At 40.7% G+C, this 23,912-nt stretch overlaps 1 protein-coding gene across 16 annotated transcripts in view; it reads right to left on the reverse strand.

Moving 5' to 3' along the window:
• Positions 1–23,912, reverse strand: part of KATNIP (katanin interacting protein) — a 56,890-nt gene that overhangs the window by 21,454 nt on the left and 11,524 nt on the right. For 7 of the 16 annotated variants that reach the window (XM_077186765.1, XM_077186768.1, XM_077186767.1 and 4 more), the window contains exons 7-16: positions 23,415–23,679; positions 21,952–22,101; positions 19,741–19,904; positions 18,543–18,652; positions 18,007–18,124; positions 17,417–17,623; positions 13,313–13,453; positions 7,711–8,599; positions 2,759–3,487; positions 1,793–2,001 (exon numbers count right to left, since the gene is read on the reverse strand). In XM_077186765.1, coding sequence (XP_077042880.1) covers positions 1,793–2,001; positions 2,759–3,487; positions 7,711–8,599; positions 13,313–13,453; positions 17,417–17,623; positions 18,007–18,124; positions 18,543–18,652; positions 19,741–19,904; positions 21,952–22,101; positions 23,415–23,679 — 2,982 coding nt within the window. The remainder of the gene's footprint in view (positions 1–1,792; positions 2,002–2,758; positions 3,488–7,710; positions 8,600–13,312; positions 13,454–17,416; positions 17,624–18,006; positions 18,125–18,542; positions 18,653–19,740; positions 19,905–21,951; positions 22,102–23,414; positions 23,680–23,912) is intronic. The other 9 variants (XM_077186769.1, XM_077186766.1, XM_077186776.1 and 6 more) reach the window with 5 other exon arrangements.

Raw genomic sequence — 23,912 nt, forward strand, 5'->3', positions numbered from 1 at the left:
GCAGGATATTAAACACAGAGGTTAAGTTAAAAAGTCCTTGTGAGACACATTTCTAAGGGCTGAATGAGTGTTTCAGAGGAACAGCACTCTGTGTTTGTGCTGTTCTTTCTTTCTCTCTCAGCAGCCACTGCTGGCCCCAGAGTTGAATCAAGTGCAGTGGCCACAGGTCTGATCTGTTATAAAATCAACATGTTAAAGATTCCTGAATTCATGGACAGACAGATAACACACTGACAGAAAAGTAAGACACTTCTGTAAGAGCTTTTGGAAAGTTTTTAGTAAAACCCACCATTTCATCTACTGAATGTGCCACAGGGAATAAAGGGGAATGAACAGCAGGGCTGCTCAAACTGGTCAGTACTGGTCTGACACCATTAGGTTGGGGAAGACAAATTGTGCAGTGGATCTGTGTCATTCTGGTAGCATGAACATCCCCCTACAGAAATCCTGATGGAACCAGCAAACACCCTGTGACAGGGAGATCAATGGCTCAGTCACAACAGCTTGTGTTATTCCTCTGCTGATACAGCAATTTCAGAGGTACAACAGGGTGTGGAGGGCATCAGAGCTGAGCAGCAAAATGAAAGGCAGGGCTGTGTCTGAGCAAGGAACAAACAGCCCAGGGCCAAGCTTCTGCCATGGAAAAGGTGCTGGTGAGTGCTCTCAATAAACAGGTGATCAGGAAAAGAAAGGTCAGCTTCAGTTTGTCTTCATGAAACCCTGCACTGGGCAAGGTTCTGAGCAGTTTCAGCTACTGCATGCAAAGCTGGGATCAAAATTCCTGCAGAAGTCCAAGGGTTAATTCACTGACTCTGGTCTTACCAGTGAGATCAAATTCCAGCAGCATTGGATGTCCTTTTGTCTTGTGAGCCACAGGAAAAAGAGGACAAGACAGAAGGGGAAGGTTTGGCAACCACAGGAGGCTCATTAGGAACCACAAATCCCTGGGAAGATCTTGGCTGGAGCAGCTGGGATTTGGATTGATTCAGCTTTGGATCTCCTGACACACTCACAAATAAGAGTGTGAACCCTAGAAAAAGACAAACTCACTGATGCAACAGAGGGTGCTCAGGAAGATTCTGAGAAAGTAGAAAAATTTAGGGGAACAGGTCAAAGACTGTCACACACCATCCTGAGAAAATCCTGTGGGATCTTTGCTCACACACTGGACTGCTGGGCTGGGATGGCATAAGGCAAGAAAGAGCTCAAGGGCTTGGAAATACAGCTTTCCTCCAAGGAGGGAAGTACCTTCTGCATGGACTAGAAAAGAGGAGTTTTTATGATGCAAAATGCACCCAAACCTGTGATTGTGCTAGTGAAAAAAAAAAAAAAAGGAAAAGAGGAAAAATAAAGGGAGGGTTGAGAGGAAGAGACCCTTCCTGTTTAACATCCTTCATTTGTGAAGGAAGAAACTAACAATATGGAAAATATGGAAAAACCTTTGGTTTGGAGTGCTAAGGAGGACAGGACTCATGACAGGAGTAGCTGTGTGGGAAAAATCACTGACAGACCAGAAACCTTCAGGAGTACCCAAATCATAAAGAACTCCCCCTAGTCTCTGTCCAAGTAAGTAAAGAAATAAGATTATTAATTAATCAGGGAAACCACAACTTGGAGGACCTTTAGGACTTTAATAAAATAGCATAAATTATTGATCTGGTGAAAAAATGTCTTGAAAATAGTAATAATTGTGTTAGTTCTTCTGCAGTTTTATTCCAGCCTGGAAATGTGGCTATTACTTCCATATTTCACACAGACATTTATAGACAGTTTTAAACACACAGGCCCCCACCTGTTGCTCCTCTGTTCTCAGCCCTGCTTGGGTAAAAGGTCTCTCATCTCCCTCCCTGTCTGCAGTTGTTGGCCTCTTCAGCTCTTCCTCATATCTCAGGGAGCTGGAATCTCCCATTTCTCCATCATATGTCTCATCATAGTAGTAAATGGCTTCAAGAATATCATCATCAGTAGTGAACAATATGGTATCCCCAAAGTGCTCTGGAGCTGAAGGCAACACACAGAATTAAATGGAGAAATAATGCAAAAAGAAAATAATGAGAAAAATTATTTTGGGCCCTTCTTTGCACTTAATTTGCAGCAGTGTTTAAAGATAATATATGGCAAATTGATACTGACTATGGCTATAATTAGTGTTTCACTCTCAAACTTATATTGCACGATGGAAAATTAGAGAATTCAGATGGAAAATTAGAGAATTTCAATTCTCTAATGGATTCTCTAACACCCTGCTGGAAACTCTTGTCAAAGGACCAGGAAATGCTCCTGAAGTTTTTGGGCTATCCAGAAATTCTCTGGACAATTTCTCTAATGTTCATTCATTTCAATGGAAATTCCATTTCTTTAATGGAAATTCAATGGAAAAGTAGAGAATTCAGTCAGATTTCAGATAAATAGAAAAGAAAATGGGGGAAAAAGCTTCCCAATCACCTTTTCCAAAAAACCACATATGTGAAAACAAGCAAAAAGCTGCAACTTTGAAATTTCTAGTGCCTATCTGATGGGATTGAAACACAGACTGGTTGCTAAGACATAGTTAAAAATGGAGATTAGCTCTGTATGCTGCTAAAATCCCCAGTATCAGTGAAGAATGCATTAATGGGCTTTGCATTATGTTTTTAAATTAAACACCAGACAAAGTGCCAGCTTGCTTTGAAGTGGAAAATGATAACAAACAAGCTAAATGTGTTTTGTTTGTATTGTACTGCTGTTTCCACAAGGAAAATCAGAAATGATAGCCTACCTCCAGACAAGGTTCCTGAGGCTTTGGCAATCTCTCCTTTGAAGATGCACTGCTCATCCAGCACCATGATGATGTCTTTCACACCTCTGAAGGAGTGGATTCGGGATTTATTGTAATTCCAGATCCTAATCATGGCTACCTGACAGGAATCCACGAAGTCAATGAAGACAAAGTGAGCTTTTCCAGGGGTGAATGGTGCCAGCCAGAGGTGCATATCATCCTGGGTCCGATTCACCCCATCTATGAGGTTGGTTACTACCCTGGGATCATTTCCATATGCTGGTAAAATATTTATGTCAGGGGGTTCAGCTGTTATTTTTGCAATCTGAACAGGCTCTCCTTTAGAACTGAAAATTTCAATTCCATTGAGACCAACATAATGTCTGTCTCCCCACGTTGTCCGGATGTCTATCACCAAGTGCTGCCCATAAGGTAAAACTGGGATTTTAAAATCACTTCCATCCTGGATCTCCACAGAATTTTCTTCCTCTTGCTTCTTTGGTAGTGTTTGTAGTCCCTCTTTTCTCTGACATTCTCCAGGCCGGTTGATTTTCTGCTGATGGAGGAACTCATCAAAAATATCCCCTTGAAAATCCATGTTCGAGATCCGACCACGGTGGGAATAATTAAATTTCACCAAGGAGTTCCAGGACTCCTGCAGAGTGTGTTCTTGCTCACTGCACCACTTCATTCTAGAGGTTGCTACGTCCTTGATGGGAAAGTCTTCATCTGAAAACAACATTACAAAGACATTTAATGTACAAACAGGGAGCAAACCATTCAAACACTCACTTTGCAGAATGATATTGTGACCCTCACTGGGAAATTCTCTGACAGCAGCACTTTTATTTCTCCTTTCTGTCACAAAGGCCCCATGTCCCAGTTCCCCTTCCCCACTCAAACAAAATGAACAAAATCACTTTTACCTATGGAGGAGCAGAGCTTCTGCCATGGTACAAACTGCAACTAAGTTGGAGGCTCAGCCCTTAAAGAAATTGGGATTTTTGCTCAGTGATACTTGTTGTGTGCCTGTCACAAGGGTTTAAACCATCCCTCTGCATTTCTGCAGGTCTTTCATACAGCTGGAAATGGCTGAACCGGTTAATGTAAAGCATTACAGAGAAAAGTTGGTTCTTCCTCTCAAAATGAGCCACAGGTATATAAAGAAAAGTGGTGGGAAAAGGAGTAGGTTCAGCAGACAGGGAAGATGAGGTGAGCATTGCATTCTAGGCAGGTAATGTCCAAATATTTTTCCTATTTTTCAGCACGTGTGAGATGTAGAAAGAGAATGATTACAAGATATCCAATGGGAATGCAACAATGGGAGGGCAGCAAATCAGAGGGGCCCAGTGGGAGCAAAGCATCTTCTCCTTGTGGCTGCACTGGGGAACTGCTTCATTTCCATCTCAAAACAATTAAGAACAGATAATAACCAAGGTTTTCAATAAAGCAGTCACTCATGTATTTTCTTCAAATAAATGAAGAAAAGGAAGTGGAGTACTGAACAATTACAGGCCCGTGGGCCAGATTTTACTTCTGTACAGTGTCCTTTGGTGGATACTAAAACAAATGGTTATCAAGAATAAATGCCAATTGCTGTGAAATGCAAAACAAAATTTTCCCAAAAGACTGCTGAAGACTAACTTTTAACTGTGTTTTTGGAAATACTGGAAAGAGGCAATGTTCCTAATCTATGCATGGCAAATAATCACTTACAGGGGGGACACATGAGATAAAATTAAGAATTTTAAAGCAGATGGGAAACTACCTAGAAAAGGGTTGTCTTGCAGAAGGAAAGGCTGGAGACCAACCTGGCACTCCTCCTTACACCTCAAGCAAAATGCAGACATGAAGGAAAGGTTCATATTTCAGAGATCAGACATTCTTAAGTCACTTTCTTGCTCACACCACTACCAAGAGGTGGCTGATCTCCAGCAATACATCCCAGAGCTCACAATTCACCTGGACAAGGCACTATACAAATATTTACCCCTTGAAAATGTCAAAGCTTGTAAAATTTTGGGATGAGCAGAGTACAGAGGAGTATTTAACATCCACGGACTTTCCTAGTTTGGGAGGGTTTTTCCCTTTTCTTTTCAAACATGAAATTCTTCCAACAGCCCAGAGGTTACAATCCTGCAGCCCCTCTAGGGCAGTGCAAGGGGAATTGAAAAGGTTTTTGAGCTACTTTAAGGAGTGGTAACAGGAGAAGTGGAGCTCTGAAAGGAAAGCAGAGGTGGCCCAAAAGCAGACACCAATGGCTGAAGGTTTATGGGGTGGGACTTTTTTCTTTTAAGAATCTAAAATGCATTATTTATTAATGACACCTCAAACATTCAACTCCTCTGTGGGTTCAGGAGTGTCTTGAACCACCACTTCAGCTTCTGATGGCCACACACAATTCTTCTCTAAACTTCAGAAAACTACATTTTGGGGCAAGACTACATAGAAAAAACCACCTTTCTTCTCCCTCTGTTGTGTTAATCTCTTTTTTTACTCCCTGCAGTTATAAACAGCAATCATATTTCCATGCTGCAATCACATGCTTCATTTCCCAAATCATTCTAAAAGCTCTCCTCTGTATCTGTTCCACTTGGTAATCAGCTTTCCCGAAAATGGATGATCAGAGCTGCAGTTTTCCAAGTGAGGTCTCACAAGTGCCTGTGTGGAGATATTGAGGTTTCCCAAGTAGCCAAAATGCCTCTGCTGATCCATCCTGGGAGTGCACTGCTCCAATCACTGCTCACCCCAGCATTTCAGTCAATCTGCCATCAGCTACTCAACCATGAGTCTTCTCTTCCTCGGTCATTTGCAATTGATGATTACTCAGCTTACAACTTAATTTTTGGTTATTGGTCCCCAGATGAGCCTGCAAGCATTCTACTGAATTGCATTCCATTGCTCCAGTCCTCAAGTTCATCGTTCTGTGCAGTTCTTTAATCTCCTTAACTCATAATAAACCAAATTATATGTTATTTGCAAATTTTATCAGTGTACTCCCACCATTTCCTTTGCACATTAAACTGGTTATCAAAGAAAAATTGATGTTTTTATAGCAACATTAACTCCAGCCAAGCCTGTACGTGCTGTTACTAATTCCTGTTGTTCTTGTGAAGCATTTAGTGACCAAAGCCATGCTGGGACATCCACAGGAGCCTCTGAGCCTTCCCTTTGTCCCACCCTCCACTGCCCTTCTCTTAGCGCCAGGCCAATTAAAATCCAGCCCTCTCAGGGAAACATTTTAAAGGTTTTCCTGTCGTTAAAGCTCTCTCAGCTCCATTTGAAGATGGCTTTACCCTGCACACACAGCAGACAGAACAAAAGCTGCTGGGTGGCTGCAGGGACTAAAACACATCAGGAGCTGAAAGCACCACGGGACAACCTGCTCTGAACAAAATCAGAGAAAATTTACATTGAAAAATTATAACCCTCATCTTGTCGTTTGCATTGAAATTCCTAATTTATCTCCATTTTCACAACTGAACAGAACTTCTCAAGGTGGGATTTATTTACAGTTTTCACAACATGAAGGTTTTCATGTAACAGATACTGTGAAATGTGTGAAACAGTAAATGGGGCTGCAGAGAGCGGGGTGGGTGAAGGGCAGGTGGCACCTGTTCCAAACTTCTCTGTTCTCTTCTTTGAGGTGTAACTTCAGATGCACTGATGAAATTGCTGTTTTCTCCACAGAGGGTCAGACAAGGAAAAATTCAGACATTCTAAGTTTAGAAAGAACCAGTTTTCCCTTTGTCTGAAAACGCCCTGCACTACCTGCTGTAGAATTTGAACTGACACTCCTTCATTTAGGTGAATTTGCTCTCCCTTGTCACCCTTACTTGCATGTAAATACCCAAATTCAATATACAGCAAGACACATTTTCATGTGAATTGTTCTGATGTTCAATCACTCTCAAAATTTCAATTTGTAGCTTTGTAACATCTTACTCCAATTCTCTGGCTCTTGTTGTCCTTGTTGTATTAACTCTTCATTTGAGACAAGATACTGAATGCTGAAGGATTACAGAATGCCTAGGAAGGGGCATGAAGGGTCTAAAAAAGGAGTCAGAGTGACATGGCTTGAAACTGAAAAAGGAAGACATAAACATATATCCCAAGCAAAGGCAAATTGGGTGAAAGAGAGCCAAAGTAGAACTTGTGGGTAAGAAATTCTACTTTTCTGTTATTTACACTTGTTAAAGACAAAAATATCTCATGCCCTGAAAATTTCCTAGCCATGGATTGCCAGATGTTGGGATAAGGGGGAACTTGGGAAGTTGCACAGTTCTCCTGCTGTTCCCTGGGGACATACAGCTGGTCCTGCCTGAGGCAGAACACAACTGCACAAAGCTGGAAACACCTCCAGCAGGAGGTCTGGGGAAGGAGGACAAGGATAATCAACAGCACAGAGCAGACAACAGCTCATTTATTAGAAAACTCTTCATAAATAAGCCAGATGTCTGAGGGAGAGGTTTATAGAATTATGAGTGGAGAAGAAAAATAAGGGTAATTTTCCATTCACTCTGAATAAATATATTGAGCATCTATTCTCACCAAGAAAGACACAAAGCTACCACACAAATACACTCTGCAAATTTGGGATGTAATCTTCTTTATCTCTCTGCACATTTTAATTGATATTAGCAAACATTTGCTGTCTACAGGACTGTCAATTTTTAGAATGTAATTTACTGAAATTTCATCTTCCAGCTGCTCCAAATAAATTAAAAGCACCTAAATCAGAATGTAAATTTTTCTGAAGAGTGTTTCATATCAGGTGTAGGAGACAGACTGAGTATTCTCATGAGGAAAATATCACAAATAGCCAAAGTAATATCCCCTGTCTGAACTTCCAGGTATCTCAAGAGGTCCCTTCCATCTAAAATGAGTTTGTGCCTCTGCAAAATGGAGAACACATCAGCACTTGGACTAAGGTTGCTATTGGGACCTCTTACCTTTGCGAGCAGAATCATCTTCTCCAAGATTTGTAGTGTTTAATCCCATCTTTCTACCACACATGACACTTCTCCTTCCACTCACAGGGTACTGCAAACTGCAGTTTTTGTTAGAAAGGGAGTCAAAAATGTCCAAGTCCACATCAGCATCCTTTCTGGTCAGCGTTTGTGATTTCCCATCTCCAGTTGCATTTCTGCTATTGGGTCTTCCCAGTTCATGCCTCTGACATTTGACATCCTCATTTATCAGATCTGAGAAGTTTTTCATGATTTCATCAGGCTGTGTTTGAAATCTTGAGTTGAAATTCTGTTCTGTAGCAAGCCAGGGAGGCTTCTGCCTACTGGGAGTGCCTTGATTATTCTGTGTTACCTGGGAAGATGACTGTAACCAAGAAGGAATTGCACCTGCAGAATCATTCAGTTTTCTTCCTGTTAACCTTTCCATTTGCTCACTCAAACAAAGCTCATCATCAGACTGAACATGCTCTGGAACTGCTGCTTCCTCCTCTTTGGCATCTTTTATACAAACTTGAGATGGGGGCACATTTAGATCATCCTCTAACTGAGACAAATTTCTCTTTGTAAAGCTGATTGAGTTCATCTTAGGCTCAAGAAGATTTTCTTCTGGCAGAGCTGTCCAGCTCAGTGAAGCACTGTTTGGTTCTGAGCATTTCAAAAGTAGGTCTATTTTCTTGTCTGGACCTGCAGGTGCATTTCCCTCTTTCCTCTCAGCTGAGGGGGAGGCTGAGCTATCTTGCTTGTGATCTGTAAGGTCAATTGTGGTGTTCTGGTCAGCAAGGAGATCTCCAGAGCCTCTCTCTAATTCACCATCAAACACAAGGTTCTCATCAACGTACAACTTCACCTTCTTTGCTCCAACATCAAGGTCCTACAAAAATAAAGGTATGAAGATTTCAGTCAAGCTTTCAAGCATTTGATATCACAGCTCTGGGACTCTGACATTTGAACACTTAATCAATAGACAGATGAAAACAATTAAACCCTGTGTCAGTATGTGCTTTTGACTGCTTTTTAATCTAAAGCTGAAATGACTAAGAAACACTGTGTAATAGATAAGATTTTTTTAAAGGACAGGAAACCCTGCTAGACACTGCTATCACTTTGTCTGACAAGGTTTGATTATTTAGAAAAGCTTGAGGGAAAAAGCCCAGATTAAGTACAATTATATTTGATCAGGATATAAATTCCTGAGGCACATTTTGCTTTTCATCCCTAAGATTCAGCACTTTCACGACATGTTCCACAGTGAACAACCACCCAGATCAAAGCCACCAGAGTTAAAAATAGTTACAGAGTTACAGAAATGCTAGGAAAAAAAAATCATCCAGTCCCTCTCTTTCCACTGAAGAATATAAAATAACCTACACCATTGTGAGGAAATCTGGTTTTAACAGTTTTCAACTAATCTGCCTTGATAGCCTATTCCAACACTTAACCAGCCTTTTAAACAGCAGGCCTTCATCTCAGACACAATTCTGCCACTCACAACTTTATGTTCTCCTTCTCTGTGGCACTCACCAATACCTGATTTTTTTATTCCATTGAAGTTAGAATTAATGTTCTTTCTATTCTCTTCACCACTTCAATATAACCTTTTCTCCCCCTTGACAAAAATACCATTATCTTCAAAGAAAATACAGCAGATGAGACACAATCCATCTCCATTCTGTTCTCTAACTTGTCCATCTCGTGGAGTCTTTCAGAGACTCTCTGTTCTTTCCTTCTTTTTGTGAAAACTAAGAAGCTTTTTGTGAAAGTAAGAAGTTTCAGTTTCATCCCTCTTGCTCATTTCCAGCCTGTCAGTTCTCCTTGAATACTGATTTTCATTTTCCTCTGCTCCCAGACTAAACCAATCACTCCTTCCCTTCCAAGCATGAAAGTCTCTGCTTCTTCACTCCTGAACACACATTGTTTAAGCCTTACAAGCTTTTATAGCTTCCATCCTGTTGCTTTCCGAACAATAACATCTCTGAGGCCAAAAGAATGCAATATGGATGTTCCCAGAGGAAAAGCAGAAGATGCAAACACGACAAGAAAGCTACAGGTGAGGAAGGGGAGTGGGTGCAGGAATGCAGGACACATTCCTGAAAAGGAAAAGATAACCTTCCCTGAGTTCCCTGTGAGCAGCTGTAAAACCAGTTTAATTGGCCATTATGGCCTGGCTGCCTGTGGAACTCCTGTAGGATCATAAAGTGCTGCATTTCTGTGCTGATGCAGTCAGCCATAAAACAGGATATTTTTTCCCCTTGAATGAGGACACTGCTAGATTGATCTAACTGGGGATCAGAACATTTCAATAATTACATCTGTTGAAAACTACCTGCGTGGCTTTGCCTGCAATTATGATGGGGAAGAGAAAGACTAGCAGGATGTCCCAATAATGCTATTTTAAAAATTTTTATATGTCTAAACTGCCAATGTCGTCCTTAAATGCTAGAGATATTGAATATTCACAGTTGAATTTGGGATAACTGGAACATTTCTCCATAACATTCCAGCCCTACTGTTGTTAGGAATACCCAGGCCTTAGTTCTGCATTTTTACCTGGAAATAAGTATAAACTGAAGGGGACCACAAAAATATAGATGTACATTTGAAAAGTATTTGTCAATGTCATCTTTTTAAATTAAAATCAACTTCTTAAGAACAGCATATTTTGAAATGAATCCCACTGCACTCACCAGCAGAGGAGGTCAGGCAGGCAGAGAAAACTCTACAAAATGAGATAGTGGAGCTCATTCTCCCTGAAAAAGGGACAGTCAAACCCAAAAAGGGGTCACTCACTTCAAAATTGCTTTTCCAGTCAGTGGGAGACTGTTCTCTGATGCTTTGGAATGTCTGGGATAGGTATTTTAGGAAGCAGAAAAGGTCTGAAGTGTAGCAAGAAGCAGCAGCCAGGTATTTCTAGGATAACAGAGACACACTGGACTGGGGCAGGCATTCCAAGAGCTGACAGCTCAGGAGAGCTAATGAAAATCTGCACCAAAATCCTGAGCAGACTGAGCCTCAGGGAGGAAAAATCTGAACAGATCCCAAGAGACTCCAAGAACAAACATATGCAGGCACAAGACTAAGAACTGCTCTTTTTCATTCCCTCCCACCCCTCTTCTGAGTTTCCAGTTGCTTAGTGATCTGTTCTGGTGGAAAAGATTGACAGTTCAGCTTCCCCAGTAGCACTGCTCAAGCATGAGGAGGCTGGAAAAATCCCTTCTTCAGGAGTAATCCCACCCTGTAAACAACCACTCAATACTTCAGCCAAGGCTGGGCTTTTCCTTGCTGGAAGGGTAATTAAAAGGGCACAATATCTCAGAACAAACAAGTAGGTATGAGCATTGTCAGAAAGAAAAATGATTTTGTGAAAATAATTCTGGTTCCTTTGGATGTTCCTTCCCAGCTTGCATCCTCAGCTCTCCCAGGGTGTCTGCAGGGATGGTGCCTCCCAAGGAGAAAACAGGGATGGTATTTCTGGCCATTTCTGTGATATTTGTGCACAAAGGACAGAGCCTAAAACCACAAAACACTTTTCTGAGGATTCTTCCTGGACAGAGGACCTGAAATTGCTTCTGCCTGACTTTTCAGAAAAGTGTGAAAAAGAAGCAGTAGAAAAGAAGTCAAGAACCAAAGAAAATACTTCTACAAAACTGATTGTGCTGGAAGAAAGCTGCTGCCTCCTTACAGGCACACCAGGGGTAATCCAGCACTGAAAAAAACCCCAAGAGAATGGACAGGAACACAGGCACAGAAACCACCTGAAGAAGAGAATTATTCAACTGGAGAGCACCTAAGACCTTAATGCATTTAGGTATTGATTCCATTCTCAGTTTTGTGAAGACATACAACACACTTTAGACTGGATCTTTGAAAAAAGTTTTAATAGCACCATTAACCATGCAATTTCAAGGCTGTATCAAGTACTTACAAAATGTCTGACTGTTGCAGATAAATTTGAAAAAAGCTGGCTGCCCTTACACTTGTTCCCTTCCTGCAGACTAAAAATCACCTCCTTTTTTGGAGGTCTCATCTGAAGTAAATAAAGGCAAGATGAAGCATCCTCTGAGATCTTCCTTGTAATTCAGTGAATCAAGGAATCTATGACAATGATGTCATCTGACTTTTACAGCTTCCTTCAGACACATTTTTTTCTCCTTCCAGGCTCAAGTTCTGAAATTCAAATATACAAAAGTACCAGCCTGACTTAATTTTTGGCCTATTTTTGGAAGCAGCACTTGGACATCTCTCACTTATGTGGTTTTTGAGGGAAAGAAGGCAGTTAAGAATGATTCCCAAAATCCACACAGAAATCTGGCTCTGGATTTACATTAGCTGGAAGAAAATTGTTTGTTCATTGTATTTTGGGGTTTTATACTTCTTAGACAAAACTTCCTCCTGACAAATTACAGACTTAGGCAGAACTGCTTTGTATTATTCTTTCATGCTAAGGATAATGAGACATTTCTTCAGCAAGGATAAACTGCTGCATTTCCACCAAAATCCATAGGATTATATTCCCAATGGATTTTACACATTGCCTTATTTCAGGTTATTGAAGAAGCAGAGCCCTGAAACACAGACAAACATTTCTGCGTGCGTCCTGCATTCTGTTCAGTAGGTTTGGTAACAAATCATGCCATTACCTCCAAGAACAGCACACTCTAATGATGATGGAACATCCTGTAGACCACATTTTAGTGAGAAAAGCTATTAAAATTCCAGGAAAAGAAATATAAATCATGTTGTAGTAAATTTGTTTTAAGCTGTCCCTTCCACGGCCATTTCCGTATGTATAAATTACCATATGTGCTTATATAAGAACATGGATGAGAGCAAAACCAGAGGGATAAAGCTTCTTATTTATAATCCAGGACAGCAAATCCTCTTTGATCCAGTACCTGAGATTTTTTTTTTTCTTAACACTGCAGTGTACAAACAAGAATAATATTCATGGTGACATTCAAACACACAGACAAGAGACCATCTGCCATCTGCCATGATATGTCTCTCTTGTAACAGTAGATGACTGGTTTTATTATGAGCACACAGTAGTGGACTTTTTAATTGTCCCTGCCCAGGGAGGGGGGCTGGAACTGGATGATCTTTAAGGTCCTTCCAACCCAAACCATTTTATGATTCTCATTAAAGTGACAAACCCCAAACTGAGCAACAGTCAGCCTGTTTATATTTATAGACACCAGAAAACAGATATTTAAACACGTATTTATTTACATTGTGATTAAACAGTTGAAAGCCCTGAATACTGAGATGCACTTACCTTTCTATACTTCTCACCACAGTAAAGGATTAATGACAGAACGTGCAAGCCTTTCATTAGGTCTTTAGTGATCTTTAATAGCTTTGAAAGCAAATGCTCATTGTGCCCAAGAAAACATTAGCACTACATTGTTAGCACTTACAATTAAGACAAAAGCAAATTTCACAGCAGACAGGGACACCTCACAGCTCCTGTTTTATTACAGGAAATTGTATCTACTTTTATTTCATGCTTTTAGAAAGAGGATCACACTGAATGTCCCTAGGCAAGGCAAGAGCAAATATAAAGAGGAGTTGAGAAAAGACTACTTACACTGGGAGTTGTTGTGTTGTAATTCCAAATCTTGATCTTGGATATACCAAAGTCACGTGAGCGGGTGGGATTGCGGATAACAAAGTAAAGTTGGACGGGTGGGTGGAAAGGGCACATCCAAATGCAGCTTTCCTTGGGGAGCTAAAAACACAGACAAGCAGACTGTCACTAATGCTCCTTCTCATGGAGCAGGTGTTTTAATTAACTCCCCACCCCCCAGCAGCACAGGAGGCCATTAGAAAAGGAAAGGTTTCATCAAATCTGCTACGTAAAGAGCAAAACCTCAGCCTCATTTCCCAAGAGTAAATCCCACTCCCTGCCTGCCAGACAGCTCCCAACAAGCTGGCAATGAGCTAAAGGTCAGCTGCCTGCTGTCCCAGGGAGACATCTGCACGCTCAGAGCACAGGCAGAGCAAGCCCAGTTTATTTTTATCAAATTAATCAGCTTTGCTGGCACTAGGGGGGATCACTGAGCACAATGGACATTCTACAATCATTTTACAATTTCTTTGCTTCTGGTTCGTCCTCTAAGGAGGGGAATCTTAGAGAATTTTACTTTATTGTCTGCCTCTATTTTAATCAGGCTTTGCAGATAATCAGTTTCACTTACAGATCTACTCCTTAGAGCTATACTGGACTCTACACTGCAAATTTTCTAAGACATCACAGAATTCCCAACACAATTTTACATACAACTGGCAATCAAGAGATTTTAAAGTATCAAGAAATGCCCAATTCTGGACATTGTTAAGAACTGCTACCTCTACATGTTCAGAATGTAAGAAAAGGTTATGTGGCAGCTCAGAAAGAAGGAAGTTTCAGAATCAAAATGTTGAATATTAATATAACTGATATCTAGTCTTACTCATGTGTGGATAACATGTCAGTTATCTGAAAGCAGCTGATATATTAGTTCCCCTCCTGTTCTCAGGGACACACAGTACACAGATACACACACAGTAGATAACAAGCAATCTTTTTCCACACCTTTCTCTCTGAAGTGAGTGTTTCAGTTTTTCCTGAAGGTGTTAACCACAGCACTTTCCCCCAGAGTCCTCTAGCTGTGTGACTAACAATGGCAAGGACAGCACCCTGGAGCCTGCTCAGAGGCAGCATGAATATGACAGCTATCAGATCCACTCCTCACCATGGTCCTCTCTCCACTTCTCCAGCCTCTGATGGGTCTCTGCCCCAGAGCCTCTCAAAAAGCTTTGGGAGACTATTTCTGCTTTAACACCACTTTGGAGCACCAACAGCCATAAGAGTACCAGACAGGTTCTATCCTTTCTACTTAAAAAGAAAGAAGCCTCTTGACATCAAAGAAATGAAGGACAGCCCTCAAATCACTATGAACCCAACCCCAGGGTCAACTTCAAAGCTGCATCATGTTTTTGAAGCTATAGTTTGAATAAGAACAGTTAAAAAACCAATTTCCCAACTGCAGACAACAGCTGATAAGCAATCCATGTGCAGAGCTCTCAAGGCAGGAGCTGACTCCCCAGAAATCAATGGATTTTGGTGTGTACTGAGAGCCAGAGGTGCCTTCACAGGAGGGTACCTGATTCAGCACCAAAATCACCTGCTCCTGCTTCTCACTGGCTTCTCTGTAAAACTGCACACAATGTTCCAAAACCAGAGATTTAGCAGAGCCAGGCTGAGTGCTGTGTCCTGAGTGAGAAGCAGCCATGGAGATCATTTTGTTCATCAGTGGAAATAACTGATATTGGTGAGATTACACAACCTCACAGGTGTTACAGTCCCCATGAGGCTGTTAAAGATCTGACACCAGAAATTCAAGGCACCTTGAAGGATCCATGCCAAAACTCAAGAGACTCTGGAGGACTCTCATGTTTTATCCCAAAGAGTGATCTCATGTCTTTGCCTTCACAAGAGGTACTTGAGCCTGGGGTTGTTGTCTTGGAGCTGAAAAATCGAACCCAAAAATTCTTTGAACCATCAGGGTGAACCTGGTATGTTAAGGAGTTGGAATTACATTTTTTCTGGACCAAGGAAAAAGGGGAGAGTGGAAACCTTTAATGTTAAGATTTTGTGGGAGATTGGCACTTCCTGTGGGACTGAAGGTGTAAATGATGGAGAGTAAAGGAAGCATCAAGCACTGTGAAGAGGAATTAAACAGATCTAAGGGTTCCCCATGGGGAAGAAACACATTTGGTAGATATTTGTTATTGCCCTTGTTATTCTGAGGTTTAAAAGACCTCTACATGCATATAAGAACCAAAAAGGTTTGTGGAAAACAATTTCAATAAAATACCTAATCCATGACTTACTAAATATGATCACAGAATCCCAGAATGGTTTGGATTGGAAGGGAACTTAAAAACCATCCAGTTCCAACCCCCTGCCATGGCAGGGGCACCTTCCACTGTCCCAGGCTGCTCCAAGCCCTGGCCAAGTTGGCCTTGGACACTTCCAGGGATCCAGAGGCAGCCACAGCTGCTCTGGGCACCCTGTGCCAGGGCCTGCCCACCTCACAGTAAAGAATTCCTTCCCTATTATCTAATCTAAAAAGTTGAGAGCACCAGCTATTCTGCCAGGAATTTTTTTCTTTTACAGTACATCACAAAATACAAGGAAGGAGGCAGTTTAAGTGCTCCTCTTAAAAGTCTGCAAGGGTAATAAATAAACTAATAAAATAAAATCCCTCATCTTCAATAAGAGTATTCTCAAAGACAAAAGTAGACCTAACTGATCAAAGATGGAAGTGTTTTAACCATGGTAAAATGAGTTTTCCACACAATAAGTTTTTATTTCAAGTTTTTGTTCTGTTGAAAATGTTCATTGCTCGGAGATTGATAAATTTATTGGGTTTTTAATGCACCCTGAAGCTTTCCTGTATGATCTGAAATGTACACAAACTAGAAGTGCTGCTCTGCCTTCTGAAGGAATCTGCAGTTCAGGCACCCATATCCACAGCCTAAGAGCAAATTCCCTGCCCAGATTGCATCTGGGATGAAGCCTCAAGAGGGGAGATTACAGAGTCACAAATCAAGGGAATATATTAATCAATGCAATACAAAAGCTCATTTCTTAAGAATAATGAGATCTATAAATGTATGAGTAATACTGAGAGTAACAGGTTCATAATGGCTTAATGAATGTATTACTACATAATTTATAAATATCTAGAGAGTCTGAGAGTCACTACTACAAATACTACTGAGTGTCACCTGCCAGCCAGCACAGCCTAAAAAGGAGAATGGGTATTTATGAGATCCCAACTACAATTTTCAGGAGACAGTAAGGAAGATGCTTCTGGTAAAAATATTTGGAAATAATATTCCATAAGGAGTTTCAACTAAATTTCAAAATACTGCATATTTATTCTCTTTCAAATCTCATCTACCTTGAGAGCAGAAAATCACCATTAGCATTAAATGAGCTGTAATTTATGTTTTTAATGGACTAAGTCCTTCAGTATCCTCATCCACTAAAATCATACTAATTTTTTACTAGAATCCTTGCTCAAGAGGCCCATGAAAAATGGCAGAGTGAATGTGCAGCACAAATGAAACTATGGCTTTATGAAGGGCCGTGGACATTTGTTAATTCTTTCACACCAGTCACTGCCTTTTGCCCATTGTCATTAGTGTGGGAGCACCTCATATCTCCTCATCTTACTATCCCACACAAGAGCCATAAAAGACTTTTACCTGCCATATATTTTTCTTAATCTCTTGTTCAAAACTACCTACACAGCCTTATATTTCCATGATTCTTCCCTAGGTAAAAAGATAACAAGGGAACAAGAGAAAACAGGTACATTTTCTTTAGAGATTTACTTAAATTTGTATTATCCATCTTAGCAGTGAAGCTCCTTTACCTTGAGACTACAAGGATTACTCCAAGTTCTACAGTACTCCAAATTCAATTACTACAAGTTCTAAAATGAAGTTGTAACTGAATACCAACCTCTTGAATAGGAGAGTTGTTAATAAGAAGCAATATTTGTAGGGGTTTTTTTTAATTATCAGATAGTTGTCATGCAGTCAGGTTCCAAATGTTTCTGAACAAAAAACCTTTAAATAGAGCATTATAGGAATATTCTAATGAGAGATTTGAACATCCAGCACTAAGCTGTCTTACATTTAAGTTGTTATTGACCAGGCAGCACAAATCCCCTGCATTGTCAGCATTTCGAATGTCCACGTCGTGAGGAGACACAAAGATCCTCTGGTTGTGGAAATCAAAGAATTCCACCTGGCTCAGGCCCACGTTTGCTGGATTCCCCCAATTGGAAAGAAGTTCCATGGTCACATAAATGGCATCATGTACATCCATATTGGCTGTCATCTAGACCAAAATGAAAAAAAAAAACCAGCAGTGACCAACCAATAAAATGTGAAAGAAAAGATTGTTCAGACTGCAAAACTGATGGGTCAGAAGAAAAAAGATTGCAAAGCCATGGCTATTTGGATGACATTCAATCAATCATTTTGGGTTACACCCATTCTGCCACACATCACCACTCTTAAAAAGCCTGAAGAGAAGGCAACTAACTCTGTTCTTTGTCTGATTCCTCTGTCATTCTGATGAACAGTGATAAATTCTCTTTTTGCACCCTGCCATAGGTTTATTACTTGATGTGGGGCAGAACTGAGGGATACAGCTCATTCAATGTACTTTTATTTCAGTAACACTGGGAAGCACCAATTATGGTGCACATATGCACAAACCTTCTCTCTCCACAAGGAATTTACTCCAGCTTTGCCACCAGCCAGGGATCTGTCACTGTCACAGGCAGAATGGCTGCCACGCTCCACAAAGCCTTTCAGGAGTCTCTTCTTTTGTCTGAAACAACATATTCTGGGTTATTTCCTCATAATTCCTGCATTTTTAAGAAACAGTCGGTGCAAAGATGAAGAGGTGATAGGATGAACCCCACAGGAAAAAGTACCCAACACCAAATGTCAACTTTTACAGCATTCCACCTTAGATTCACAGAGTTTGGTTAAAAATCTGGGCTCCAGTTCCAGCTGCTTCTGAGGCAGTGTGAGAAGAGAATGCAGAGGTGATCTGAGGACCATAAAGTGAGATGTTGGCAGATCCTGCTCCACAGAAACTGGCCCAAGGCTGCACTGCCTGATTTGCTGCTTGCATGATGTCTCAAGTATTTAAAGATTATCAGGTGTAGTAATTGGACTGGTGACATTCTAAAAAATCTCTCTTAAAAAAGGAAGCTATCCTAAAGCAAATATATATAAATATATACCTTCCAAAAGGGCAGAATCTCTCCACAGCTCTGGTCACTGCGGTCCTTGTCTGGCGTTTTTCTGGAGGTTCAGCCTTTGCAGAAAGAATAGATGAAACAGAAAATGTCTCCTAAGTAAGAAAAAGATGAAGATGTTCCATTCAGATTGTTCTCACCACACAGCATCAATCTGCATGTCTGGAACAAGCATGAGTTTGGGCCCAGCTCATCTGTAACTCTATAAAGTTAAAGAACATTTCATGGACTTGGTCTTGATTTACAATGAAAGAGCTGAGCTTGGAGCTTGATCTTCTATGTGGAAGAAAACATAGAAGCAAATTCTGAGGACTTAACTAAAAAGAAAGGGGGTGTTGTTTTGAAATTATTAGAAGATACACACACACACACACACACACACACACACATATATAAATATACATATATAAAATCTCATTGTATGCATTTGGTAAGATTCAGGGTTGGCCAAAGCTTTGGCACAGGTCTACTGGACTTTCTCCTCCAAAATCATAAAGTCTTTTAAAATCCCCAAACCCTTCAATTCTATTAGCATAAAATAATGATTTATTTTTCAAATAAAGAGCTATCAGTAAAATACCTAAGAGAAAACAGAAGAAAAGTGCTGCATTCTTTTTCTGACTCTACTCAACTTTTTTGTTGATTTTTCTCAACTTCCTTGCTTATGATTTTTTAATTGTTTTTAAACATGGTTTCTGGAGGTAAGAGATGAACACACATTGGGGCAGAAAACCCTCCCCAGCTCATCCTCAGTGAGATCCAGCAGTGTACAGGACAGCTGTGCCCCAAAAGCAGAGCATGCACTAACAGGGGGCAGTGTCCATGTTCCAGAGTCCTGGAGGAAGACAGGATTTTTGGGGATGGAAATCACACTTTGCTTTGTTTCAGAAGCATGCAGGATGAAAATGGCTCAAGTGGGCCTGCAGCTGTGCATCTGATTGTACAGACACATCATATGGCTGCTCTATCAGCTGCTCAGTGATCCCTGGAATCAAGAGGGAGCTGTGGGATGCCATCCTGAGGAAGCAGATTAAAGGAAACAACTCTTTGGAAGAACAATACAAATTAAATTATACTTAGGGGGCATCACCATTCATTCATACACAATCCTAATGTGTAAGAGATTGTAATTCATGGGGGTTTTGCTAGTTGAACAAACAGCTCTCTTTTTTTTTTGCCATACCTTTTGGGGGTTGGTGGCAACTGCTTGCCTTTGCAGATCTTCCTGCAAGAATTCATTCTCAATCTGCACTGCTTGAACAACAGCTGAAACAGAGAAGTCAGGATCCTTCTCACACACACTCTTCCTGGTTATTGAAAGGGAGGTTTCTGGTCGATTTAAGGGCTCTGGGACCAAAAAAAAGGGAAGAAATGCTCATTTTTTGAGGGCATACAAGTACAGAACATTCCAACATCTGAAACTTCCCATTCAGTGACTGACAAAGGGCTCTGCAAGCATCTATAACCATCCCAAATGAAGCTGAATTCCCCCAATTTGGCTTTATGCTAAGATTCCAAGTCACATCTTCTTTAGGCAACAGTTAAAACAGCATCATAAGAAGAGGAAAACCAACAAATGAGAACCATAATTTTTATGCTTTTAGATTGCTTTGTTCTGGTATTTAGTGGAAATGCCTTGTAATAGTCCACTGAAAAGAAGTATATATAATTTAAGCACAGCAGGAATTTTTAATTGGGGTGTTCAGCTATTTTGTAGGAATCCCCAGAGACTTCTAGCAAAACAAGGGGAATCAGGAGTTGCTATTTACAAGGCAAAATAAATGACCTTGTCACTTAAGCAGTCATCACAATGCCCACACGAATCCCAATCTTCCCAAACTTCATGGAGAAACAGAAACATCACAGCCTAGAAACAGGTTTGAAAGAAAGGAAATCAAATTTAACAACAGATGATGTGAGATTGGACTAAAAGAGAAGCACAGTGGTTATATCTGAGGGCTTTAAAAGTCAAAGGAAGAGAAGAGACTGAAGTTGTACAGACATTTAGAGTGAGGGGAAATACTGAAGTGCCAGAGTGCTCCCAGTGCTGCAGGGAGGAGAGCACAGTGCAAGTAACACCAAGTCCACCTTGAAAAGACAAGAAGTTCAGACTGAGCTGAGATCTGTGTGCCTGCACTCCTTGTACATACACCCATGAAAACTTTCAACAAGCAGCAGTCATCTCTGCAAAAACAGGGATGGAATAAAGACCTGCTCATTCTTCTGTACTGTATCATCCCCCTGAAATGAAATTCATTTAGGATTTATCACAGTAGTTGGACAGAAACAGCTCCAACCAGCATTATTATAACCTGAGCAAATGCAGCACACATCTCTGGGAATTCAAAGCAACATCTGCTTCAACAGATGGTGGGTGAGGGTCTCAGAAGCTACAAAGGGGATTTATTCTGGAGCCAAAAAGAATTAACTTCTTTTTCTCTATTTGGTTTTCTGCTAATTAAGAAACTAATTATTTTGGCTTTTCAAAACCACTGGCCTTAGTGCTTTCTTGGGACACATCTGGATTCTGATTTTTTGAAAAGAGCAGCTTGACCACAGAGTATGGCAGGTCTGAAAACTTCACCTCAGACCTTTCAAAACTCGAGCTGATCAGACTTGTTAAGGACTGCACTGAACTACAACTACAGTCACAACTTCAGCCCCTACATTTGGGGTTTGCTCTGTTTTGTTGGGGTTTTTCCCCTGGTAAAGACCACTCCTTAGCAGCAGATTTTTAGAATAAGCAGCAATGGCTTCAAATTATGTTCTCCAGTCCAAGAAAAATATTTTCCAGAATGGTCCTGGATACTGGCACATCTACCCAGCACTGCAGGCTGATCTCAGTGTTCAAGGTGTAACTCAACTACAGTCCCAAGCAGCCACAGGTCTCTTTTGTCATGCTGTGAAAAATTGTGTCATTATTGTGGTAGAGAACTCTGCATTTTGTATTGCTACAAATGTGTTCTGTTAAACTCTTCCATTAAACATCAACTGCTGCCTGGGAGAACACACATTTCCATTAAACCCACAGGGAACAAAGCTTCACGAGGGAAGTGGGAAACACAGAGCAAGTACTGAACAAGGACTGAAAGGGAGAGGGAAAATCTTGTGCTGTGGAAGCAAAAATATAAGGAACATAGTAATGATGTGGCAGAAGATTGAAGTATACAGGCTTTTACACTTGATCACAATTTCACTGAAGTCAGAACACTCGAGGTGTTAAAAACAACAACAGAAGCACAGAAAATCCCACTTTAAAAAAAAAAAAACAGGCAGGGGAGTGACAGCTAAAAAATTCACATAATGACAGATGTGTGCTAAAATTGCATCTGAGCCAGAGGGGGAAAAAGCATGAAAACTCTCCTTATTGACATCATATATTCTTATTTCTTACTAGAATACATTGCTTCATGTCTGTTCTGGTGCAGGAACTCAGCAGAGAGTGGCCGAGTGCCTTTATTTTTCAGCATGACTGTTTTGACAGGAATGTACACTTCAGCACTGTCCTTTCTTTTGGCTGAGAGAACTTGCACTGGCTTCACTTCTGCAAGATAAAAAGGAAAAAGAAATAATAAACTTTAAAGTTATCAGGAAGCAGCCAGCCCAGGAAAATTTATTGGATTTTTAATGCTAAAGTTTTGCCACTTTAATTATGTTGGCATAGTTAAAAGTGATAATTTCCATCCCTTTCACTGGCACTGTTCTGTTGATGCAGATGCACATATGGATGGCTGGCACTAACTCAAACAAAATAAAAATAGTATTATAATGTACCAAGATATCTCATCTCTGCCAGATATTTACCTGCATTACTGTCATGAAAAGCAAAAATAAAAAAGAAGTCCTGAGTTATTTGTTAACACAGTTATACCAAAGTAAATTCTTAAAATACAGACAGAAATGTTATCTTGTTTACAAGTTTCAGAGGGGGAGAGGGCAGTCTAAAATAGCTCAGAGAAGTAAGTCTTTACTTTTTGGTTTGGGAATTATTAATGCTTCTATTGTTTCCATCACAGCTCTGAAATTTCTCTCTGGACAAAAAATCCTGCAGTCTCCCAGAGATTTTGTTCTCACTGTGCTTCCATCTCTCACTCCTGTCTCTTCTTCTGCCCCTCACCCCATTCACAGTCCACTCACATCCATGATAATGAAAGGAATACTCCTCTACTTAATTTATTCCAAGATTGTTCCTCTGAATTTATACAATTAACTACAGATTTGAGGGGAAAAAAAACAAAAAGAAGCAGTAAAATAAACAAAACCAAAAAACCAAAACCAATTACTGTACCAGAAATGAGCAGGGAAGGAACTCTGAGAAATACTGAAGGTAGGCTTAGGTCTGGTTTCTGCCTGAACTCTTCACCCTTTGTTAAATCATCTTTGAGACCTAATGACTGGTTGTGGGTTTGGACACTGAGGCTCCAAAGGAGACAGAAAGACAAAAAGAAGTGGCTCATGTCAATCACAGGGATGAACAGCACACCCTGGGACAGGTATGTGGAATAAAGGTGAGACTGGGAAGATTTGGCTGCCTGAATTACTGCAAAAATATATCTAAAACCATGGTAATTCCTTGAGAAATCTCACAGACAGATAGTCTGAGACAATCTTAGCCCAAGTGTCTAGAGGTGGTGATGCAGGTGCAGTAACCAGGTCTGTAACTCTGGATTTGCCAAAAAGTTCCTAATGAGGTACAAGAGGATGCAAATGTCCCAAATCAGGAGATCAAAACAACAGGTTTGCTGAAGGGCATGAGAACTTAGGAGGGTATGGAGTAACTCCTCATGATCAACCTTAAAAGCAATTCCCTCAAAGAATGATTATTGTAAAGAAGAATTGTGCAAGACACAGACTTACTGCTTTGATCCTGGCTGAACTCCAGCACAGCTGGGGCACCAGAATCAAGGCTAGAGCATCTCCCAGCATCCTGATGTTCAGAGCCTTCCTTCTGCAGTGCCCCACTGCTATCCAACTGAAGGCCTTCAAAGCCTGTAATTGCTTCCTCAGTGGGAGATGGGTCTGAAAACACATCCTCTTCAACAGAGTCATAATCATCACTAAGGGAGTCTTCTTCCATCCTCTCCTCTTCCACACTGTGCTGCAAGCTGCTTCTCAATTTCTGCTACAATATAAACACATCTGTCAGAAAAGCTCAGACTTGTATTTTAGAATAAACCAGAGTGGCTGCCAGTTCCTCTCCAGGAGAAAGAAAAATCTTCTGAGGAACTCAGAGCCATGATGCAGCTAAAAATATTCCCATTCCTATGTCATGTCTTGCCTCATTTGATGAGGGCTTGTAAAGAAAAACCATCCTACAACTGCTGTGCTCCTTCTCATCAGTATCCAGCAGGAACA

The sequence above is a fragment of the Agelaius phoeniceus genome, chromosome 16, assembly GCF_051311805.1.
Source record: "Agelaius phoeniceus isolate bAgePho1 chromosome 16, bAgePho1.hap1, whole genome shotgun sequence".
In the NCBI taxonomy this organism is placed as follows: domain Eukaryota; kingdom Metazoa; phylum Chordata; class Aves; order Passeriformes; family Icteridae; genus Agelaius; species Agelaius phoeniceus.